The following is a 9105-nucleotide window of genomic DNA, read 5'->3' as shown; positions in this document are numbered from 1 at the left end:
GTGCCCCTGTGCACTTACGGAAGTCAGGGAACCATTTTGGGGAGTTAATTTTCTCTTTCTATCATGTGGGTCTTGGGAATGGAACTCTGGTCATCAGATTTGGTGGCAAGTGACTTTATGTGCTGAGCCATCTGACCAGGCTGAAAGAGGAAGTTCTTGGGTATTGAACATAGGGCCTCTTGCATGCTAGGTAAAAACTCTCCTATAGAGCTATATCCCCAACTGAAAGAGGAAATTATTTAATTTATTTATTTATTATGGTTTTGGAGACAGGGCTCTTGTATCACAGGTTGGCCTCCGACTCACTATGTAGCTAAGGATGACCTTGACTCATCCTCCAGCCCACCTCCTGAGTGCTGGGGTTACAGGTGTGAACCACCACAGCTTGTTTTGAAAGAGGATTTTTAAATTGTTGAATTCAAGTATGTATATTTATTTTCTTTTGAAAGGTTTCTCCTGATAAAACTCCTATGATAATTTCAGGAATGTACTCTATATAGTCTGAGTACAGGATGCTTGAAAAGAAACGTCTTACCAAAGTTACCAGCACATAGTCGCGTTATCTGTGAGGCATGGAAAAGAGTACAAACAAACAAACCTGCACATGAATCATGCTTTAAAGTATCCCTCTGGAACTTTCTCTCCTGTGAGTAGCTGTGATCCCCATCTAAAAGGTCCAGGGTCTGTTTGCATTTCTGCTTTTCGAGTGGCAATGCATTGCTAAGGGCTCACATTTTGTTTCTGTTATTGTTATTTCAGCTATTGTTGAGCACGTCTTACTTTTTAGTAAACTGCACCGGAGACATATGGTTTACATGGTTGCTCTTCCCCTTATTTCCCTGCTTTCGTTTGTTTTTCTCTTTAATTCAATTTAACCCATTCATTTTTAGCATCGGGCAGGTACTCACAGTACGCATGCGCACTCCTGGCGCGGCGGGCCCGCCCCCAACCCTGGCCATTGGCTGTTCAGGCCGGAGCGCACTTGATTGGTCGCCGCCTGCCAAGCCCCCGCTGCCCGTCAGAATTGGCGGGAAAGTGGCGGTGGCGCAGCATGGCGGCGGCGGAGTCGCCGTCCTCGGGTGGCCCCGGGGCCGTGCGGTTGCCGCGGTCGCCACCACTCAAGGTGCTGGCAGCGCAGCTGCGGCGCCACGCGGAGGGAGGCCCGGGCGCGTGGCGGCTGTCGCGGGCGGCGGCGGGCCGCGCGCCGCTGGAGCTGGCGGCCGTGTGGATGCAGGGCACCGTGCTGGCGGCGGAAGGCGGCCAGGCGCGGCTGCGTGACCCGAGCGGGCCCTTCTCCGTGCGCGGCCTGGAGCGCGTACCGCGGGGCCGGCCTTGCCTGCTCCCAGGTAACCAGGGCCAGACCGGTTCAGCAGGGGGCTGTCCTTCCCGGGGGCGGGGCGGTCCCTCCTCCAGGCATTCGTCCTCCTTCCTGTCCCAACCCCTATCCCACGATGGCAACACCTGCCACCACGTTCAAAGATGTAGGTTCCAATGTGGCCTGCTGGCCCACACCTGTCATCCCAGTACTAGGAGACTGAGGCCGGAGGATGGCAAAGTTCAAAATCTTTCTGAGCTACAGAGTGAGTTTAAGGCCAACCTAGGCAACATAGTGAGAGCTTGTCTCAGAACAAAGAGTAAAGAGGGCCTGGGATGGGACTCCGTGGTAGAGCACTTCCTAGCATTGATGAGGCCTTGGGTTCAACCCAGGCTGCAAAAATAGTAAACAAATAAATCAATGAAAACACCTCTGGGTTCTCGAGCTCTCCCAGTCCTCCTGGTTTTGAGCTTTGGGCTTCTCTGTCACGAGTTCTCTCCCCATAGATGTTTTTCACTTTCCCCATGTGCTTTGAGAAATAATGTCTTGGGAAATGTGTGCGTGTCCCTTTCTGTTTGTTTTGAGACAGGGTCACATGTAGTCTAGACTGGCCTCAAATTCGTTGTGTAGTTGAGGGTGATCTTGAACTCCTGAACTTCCCATTCCATCTCCAGAGTGCTAGGATTACAGGCATATGCCACCACACCTGGTTCATGTGGTGCTGGGGGTCACACCCAGGCCTTTGAGCCATATATCAGCCCCACGTCTGCATATTTTTAATGTTCCAAGACAAATGGGACATTTATCTTGGGAAGCCACTGTTACCAGAAGGGTTGGGGACACTTTTCTCTACCTTTCCTACTGAGAACACCATAGCTGTGGTTCATAATTCATAAACAGCTGTTGCTCACACCCAAGGGAGCATCATCACAGTTATCTAGGGGTTTGTTGAAGCCCATCCCCTCAGGTTTTCCGAGTCTTAAGACTTGTTTCTCATTTGCTCCAAGGAGCTGCTAATATTGCTGGGTTTGAGGCCACCCTCTGAGCTACTACAGTACTTTGCAGCTTGACCCTAGCATCTAGTCTCATGTCTGACATCTAAGTGTCCTGAGAACCAGATGGCCTAAGAGACAGGCATTGGGATACCTGGAGTCTCATCTCACTGACAAGGATGTCACGTGAACATATCATACATGGGGCTGCAGCTGTGACCCAGATAGACGAGGCCTGCCTCTACTTGACTTTGGAGGTTTCTGAAGGAAGCTTTTGGATTCACCAGGCCTGCCTTTCCGTGGCTTCCTTCTCTGTGAAGTCAAGCCAGACTCTCTAAGAACGCTTCCTGTTCAGATCAGAGAGTGTGGGGTTCTGTCTAGAGACAGACTAGGTCAGGGGTCTGACCTGGGCTGTTTTGAACTCAGATTTAGGTTACCTTTCTTTCTCTCTCTCTCTCTCTCTCTCTCTCTCTCTCTCTCTCTCTCTCTCTCTCTCTCTCTCTCCTTCTCTCCAGTCTTACTCTAATTTAGGACTAGCAAACTAAAATGGACTGTAAACTAAAAGCAGTTTTACACACACACACACACACACACACACACACACACACACACACACACACACACACAAAGCTGGGGATCATACTCAGTGCCTTACCACTGAGCTCTGTTTCCAGTCCCAGCTTTTACATTTTAAAACTCGTTTGTTTTGTTTTGTTTGTGGCAGATTTCTCCGTGTAGCCCTGGCTGTCTCACTCTGTAGACCAGGCTAGCCTCAAACTCACAGAGATCCGCCTACCTCCACCTCCTGAGTGCTGGGATTAAAGGTGTGTACCACCATGTGTTAATCCCACTGATGGAGAATAAGAAAGACCACTACCACAATTCAAAGCCAAATTTGAAAGAAGCTTTAATTAAATACTGGCCAGGTGGATGGACTCCGGCCAGGACCATCTTCAGGCTTCCAAAGATGGTTCTGAGTCATGGTTTACTTAAATAGTTCCCATCAGATCCAATCAGGGGCAAGCACACATCCTGATGTGTTACCTGCCTGTCAACCTCTTGCCCACGTGTGATCAAGCACATCCAGTGCAGATCGGTCAAATAGACTTGGGGAGTGAAAAATATGTGGCTTGTTGTCTCCATAAACAACAGGAACTCTCTGTCCTTGGGCAAGGGACTTGTAGATCAGAGGCATTTTTGTTTCATGGATATATTAATTAAAACTTAAAGTGTAACTTTGTCACACATGGGTGGCTCTTTAAAACCATTTTGATTGCATCTTACTTATTCTGAGTCAGGTTACATGTGTGCATGTGGGTGTGCCGTAATACTTAGGTGGAGACCAGAAGGCAGTCTGGAGTCGGTTCTCTCCTTCCGCCATGCGGGTCCCAGGGACTGAACTCAGAGTGCCAGCCTTGGCAGCAGACACTGGCCCAGGTTTCACTATCGTCTGTTTTGTTTTGAGACAGGGTCTCACTGTGTAGCCTTGGGTGGCCTGGAGCTCACTATGGAGCTCAGGATAGTCTTGAACTCAGAGATCCTCCTGCCTGTGCCTCCTGAGCCCCGGGATTAAAGGCATGTGCCTGATACCTGGCTTGTATTTTACCTTTTGATCACAGTGTGGGAAAAGTATATGCAGTTCAGAATCAGCATCTGCAAGTGAAGTTGTATTAAAGTGAAATGCATTTGTAATTTACAAAAGATTAGGGTCACTGTTTCACTGTAATGACATAGTCCAGGAGTTGTGACAGATGACCCACAAAAGCCTGATTTATATAGTCTGGTCCTTTACAGAAAAAGTTGACTGCCCTTTGCCATAGCTTTGGCTTTGCTCGCATTCCATGGTGTTTGGTGTCCTAGCCTAGGCAATGTCCCTCGAGGTCAGCCAGTGTCTCAAGCTGGCACCCAGCAGATGTCCCTGTGTTGGACTGAGCCTACTGGCTTCACCTAGCTTGTATACCCAGGGGCAGGGCTCATCCTCTTTCCTCTTCCTCATTAATTAGCTCACCAGGAACCAGGGAGGTAAACAGGCCACTAAAACACAGGGTACCAGTGTCGATGTACAGGGGTGACAGCTTTCTTCCGTTGATTGGTGCTCACGGTACCTGCCTCCGTGTTTGTGAAGTAGAAAAGTCCCTACAAAAGCATGCCATGTGTTGGCCTCTGCTAACCTCAGGAGACCTCCAGCTGCAGAGCGTAGACAGACTTCTGTCCATCTGGCTCGTTGGTTCATCTGGTATTTATTTGGGGCCAGTTGATACAGAACTAGGCACAGAAGAAGGATACATGTTCAAGGCCCAAGGGGGTCAGGGAAGCCCTTGAGAACTGCATTGTAGTTATCTGTAGGGACTAGCCCTCTTGGGTTGCTGGGACTCAGGATGTTCAGTGTCAGAATTGGGACAGTCTGTGTCTGTAAAGTAGTGGATTGTCAACTCCTTTGAACAGCTGTGCAAAGGCCAAGAGACAGGGAGCAGGGCCCCCAGGGGACAGCAAAGGCCAGGAGGAGGGAACAGGGCCCCAGGGGACAGCAAAGGCCAGGAGGAGGGAACAGGGCCCCAGGGGACAGCAAAGGCCAGGAGGAGGGAACAGGGCCCCAGGGGTAGCTCTGAAAGGCTGCAGTTTGGGAAGGACCTGTCTACACTAAATGACCTTGATGCCTGCTGGTTTGCGGTTGCCTGGCCTCTGCCCTGCCTGTAAGGCATCCAGCAGTTTCTCTCCAGGCTCTGAAGATCCAGTGAAGTAGGGAACTCTGCCCCTCGTCCTCCTTCTGCAGATGGTTTGTGCTGTGATGGGGGGCTCTTGGGCAGGAGGCTGTCAGTGGTTGGGGGTCTCCAGGTCCCACAGAGCAGGTCTGTTGGCCTCACCTGGTCTTCCACCTTGTAATTCTAAGGGTTTTGTCTTCATCACCAGTTGGGGCCATGTACAGAGGACTGCCAGTATGGGACCTCGAGTTAGATCCAGAGATCCTTCTGTGGACCCTGTCAGGGAAAACATGGGAGGGATGGGCAGCCTCAGGGCTTGGCTTGTGTGCAAACTCATCCTTGCTGGTGGAAGCCGGGCATGCAGGGGACTGGTTGCATGCCTTTCCAGCTGTGACAAGGGACTTTTTACACAATTGCATTTTGTGTGGTTTATGACTAGCCAAGTTGCGCTTTCAAGGAGAGGCACTTCCCTCAGGGAATGGGAAGTTGTGGTTAATAATATGTCAGATCATCCCGTGGCAGCCTGTTCTGTTGGTTTCCCTGTGTGTGCCCAGTGTGGCTTGGGATAAAGCTGGGGGCGGCAGGGATTGGAACAACAGCGCAGTGTGCTGTGGGTGGTTGAGAGGAGGGCTGTGCTGATGCCTGGCCTAACTCTTTTTGGCAATGTGGAGGGAAAATTGGATTTACATTTCGGCTGTCAGGAAGTGGCTTTGCAGGAGTACCCGTCTTGCCAACAGAGACCAGTCACTCACTCTGACATTGAGCAATGAACAAGACTGAGAGCAAAGCTTGAGTCTCCGCCCCTGCCTGGGGCGGTGTGTCTAATTATAACTCAGTGGGATCCAGAGTCGCTGGCGTTCCAGGGGCATGACTGCTGAGTGAGCCTGCCTATTGTGTCTAGCATATGAAAAGCAGATGCCAATAAGATGCAGAAGTCATCCTCCAGGTTAAGCGCTGATCTCATTGTTCATACATGTATCTGTTTTGGTCCCTGACTGCCTTTGTTTTGGTATCTACTGTCAGGATTGTGTGCATGTTCTTGTGTGGGGGTGTGCTCACACATGCCTGTGTGTGTGTGTAGAGGCAGATGTACATCAAGTGTCTTCCTTGATTGCCCTCACCTTATTTTTTGAGACAGGGTCTCTTACAGAACCAGGAGCTCTCTGACTGGGTTAGGGTGGTTGGGCATAGAGCCCCAAGCACCCTCCTGTCTCTGTTTTCTTAACACTGATCACATGCATACACCCTGTCATGCAAAACATGGATGCTGGGGGTCTGAACTCAGGTCCTCTAGCTTGCATGGCAAGCCCTTTACCAGCTAGGCCCTCCCCCAGCTCCTCTTCCTCTTATTTTGCAGGGCTAAAGATCTAACCTAGGACCTAGTGCATGCTAGGCATGAGCTTGGCCTCTGAGCTGCAGCCCGCAAGCCCTAGATAATCTCTGTGTCTCCATTGTCCTTCTCTGATCAAGGCCCTGAAGTCAGGGTCTTTGTAGGCTGTCCCCACCTGCCTTGTTAGTATGAACATCACGTCCTTTTCTTCTCTTCCCAGGAAAGTATGTGATGGTGATGGGTGTGGTTCAGGCCTGCAGTCCTGAGCCCTGCCTACAGGCTGTGAAGATGACGGATCTTTCTGACAATCCTGTCCACGAAAGCATGTGGGAACTGGAGGTGGAGGATTTACACAGAAACATCCCTTAGAGCTGGGCCTCCCGGAGCAGCTTTCCCTGGAAGTGATTTACCACCATGTGGGGCTGGGACATCGCAAGTTTCAGGAGGAGATTTGCCTTGGTGGAGCTGGACGTCTGGACCCTGGGAGCTGGAGCTTCCGTTAACTCCGCCTCCTCTCTGCCTTTGGCTGCTTGTGGATGAGAAGCAGATGCTTTGGGCTTTTTCCCCTTTAGTCATTTATGTTCATTTTTCTCTCTCTAAAGCACATGGAAATCTCACGTTGCCGTTTCCTGATTTGGCGAGAGATAACACTTTCTGCTTTAAGATGCAAAATCTAAGTTTCAGTTACTGCCAGTGGGATAAAGTGCAGTTAGGAGGACAGAACGGCATTGCGGCCTGTCTCCCCATCCCCAGCTGCCGGGTGCCAGCAAGCAGCCCCTGCAGACAGGGCCCTCTCTGCTCCAGAATGCTCATTCCTGAAACATTGTGAGACCAGCTGCTGAGAATGGTTGGAATATTGAAACAGACTTTTCAAATACTTCTGCTTCAAAACTTTTGTGAGAGATAGCCAGGGAGGGAATAGTCTGCTGGCTTAGAGTCCTGACCCTTCTGCACGAAATGTCTTTCTGTTGGGATTGCATCACTGTTGGGTTTTGGCTTTCTGCTGATCACCCAGGCTAGATTCATGTTTGGATGGTCAAGACCAAGGCAGTCCATATTATGTTCCCACACCGCTGCAGCACTTTGCCCACATGACTGATAGTCTACCACTAGTAACATTTTTGTATGACTAGTTTTTAAAAATAAGCCTGATTATTTGTTTGTTTATCTTAAAGACAGGGTCTTCTGTAGCTCGGACAGCCTGACTCCTGACCTCGCACCTCCAGTTCCTGAGTACACCACTCTGCTTGCATTCTGCAGTGCTGGAGATTGAACCAGGGCTTTGTGCATGCTGGGCAAACTCTCTACTAACTGAGCCCCATCTCCAACCTGAACTATGATTTCTTAAAACAGGCTTAAGTTTTCAGGAAAATTGAACAGAAAGTCCCATATAAGCGCCATTGAACCTAAGGCCTTGTGTGTCTTAGGCAAACACCATCACTGATCTAGACATCCAGCTCATTGATTTTAAGACAGAGTGTCTTAAAACAAGACTAGCCAGATGTGGTGCTCCTAATACCTCAGCCTCCTGAGTGCTGCGATCCCAGGCCCACACCTCTCACCCAGGCACCCCCACACCCTGACTAACCTATATTGCCGTGAGCATCAGACGGTGCTTACCAGCAGATAAACTCAGGAGCCGCTTGGCAGGAAAGGGACAGAGGGAGAAGGAGAAGGGACCCAGGGGTGATCTAGACCGTTCCTGCCCCCTGCCCATAGAAAAAATGTCAAGGCTTTGAGCTAATTTGTAGCTCAGGCCGGTCTCAGGTTTATCATCTTCTGTCTCAGAGCAGCTTGGACTGCAGACTGGCTCCTCCTGCCCTGCTTGCATTGATGCCTTTTTTAAAAGATTTTATTTTTAGGTATGTATGTGTGTGGGGGGGAGGGCTTTGGAGTTTTATTTTTAGTTATGTATGTGGGGAGCCTTTGGAGTTTTATTTTTTGTTATGTATGTGTGTGGGGTGCCTTTGGAGGCCAGAAGAGAGTGCTGGTCATTTGTCAGCCCCATCCAGGCAGCTCACAACTTCTATAACTCCCTGTAGTTCCCAGGAATCTGATGCCTCTTTCGGACCTCTGTGGGCATCCCCACAACATGGCATATAGACTCACATGCTTACACATATATACATAAATAAAAATAAATACAAAACAATGAGAAGACTTAAGAACAGTAATAATGAAAGGCGCTGGGGATGGATCTTGGGGTCCCTGGTGCTGGGAGCCATCCCTGGTGGTAGACAGGTTCCTGCAGAGGATGTATGGAGTCGGCAGGGGAAGGAGAGCTGGGAATCGTGGTGGGGAGAATCCTGCAGCCTGGCTGACTAGCAGCCAGAATGCTTTTGATACAGAATTTAGTAAGCAGGGATACATTCATGTTGCTCCAAAACATGGATCCTATCATTTTTGGTTTTAGACATGTGTTTCACCTTTTCTTGCTCATCTTTTAGTCATCATTAATAAACTATGGCAGAACAGAGTTATCATTTTCAATCATTTCCCCTCAAGTTTTGACATCATTGATGAACAGAGTTATCATTATTACTCATTAACCCCAAAACCCAATTTTTAAGAATCTAGAGGCATATGACAGCCTGTTCTCAGGCTGGTAGCTTTGGTTGCTTCAAGGACACTATAGACCAAAATAAAATCTTCAACCACCCTGGGTATTTTGCCATATCTCAAGCAGTGTATTATTAACTCTTAATGGCCAGAGGGGCCCCAAAAAAGTCTCAGGCCAAAGCTGCTGCAGTTATTCAAATTCTGGCA

The 9105-nt window shown here is 49.4% G+C and overlaps 1 protein-coding gene across 1 annotated transcript; it reads left to right on the top strand.

Annotated features, from left to right (window-relative positions):
- Nucleotides 1-1036: 1036 nt before the first annotated feature.
- On the top strand, nt 1037-8809 carry Rmi2 (RecQ mediated genome instability 2). The gene is made up of 2 exons (XM_076577853.1): nt 1037-1346; nt 6560-8809. Exons 1-2 carry the CDS (start codon nt 1052-1054, stop codon nt 6706-6708), a joined length of 444 nt encoding a protein of 147 aa, XP_076433968.1. The 5' UTR covers nt 1037-1051; the 3' UTR covers nt 6709-8809.
- Nucleotides 8810-9105: the final 296 nt, after the last annotated feature.

This window comes from Peromyscus maniculatus, chromosome 8 (assembly GCF_049852395.1).
Source record: "Peromyscus maniculatus bairdii isolate BWxNUB_F1_BW_parent chromosome 8, HU_Pman_BW_mat_3.1, whole genome shotgun sequence".
In the NCBI taxonomy this organism is placed as follows: Eukaryota; Metazoa; Chordata; class Mammalia; order Rodentia; family Cricetidae; genus Peromyscus; species Peromyscus maniculatus.
The sequence above is the reverse complement of the archived record's forward strand: the minus strand, read 5'-3'. Positions and strand labels throughout refer to the sequence as shown.

What these genes read in the sequence shown, in the direction of transcription:
- Rmi2 (XM_076577853.1), top strand. Translation starts at nt 1,052, where the DNA reads ATGGCGGCGGCGGAGTCGCCGTCCTCGGGTGGCCCCGGGGCCGTGCGG. An exon ending in CCGGCCTTGCCTGCTCCCAG is followed by an intron (nt 1,347 to 6,559) that starts GTAACCAGGGCC and finishes TTCTCTTCCCAG; the next exon opens with GAAAGTATGTGATGGTGATG.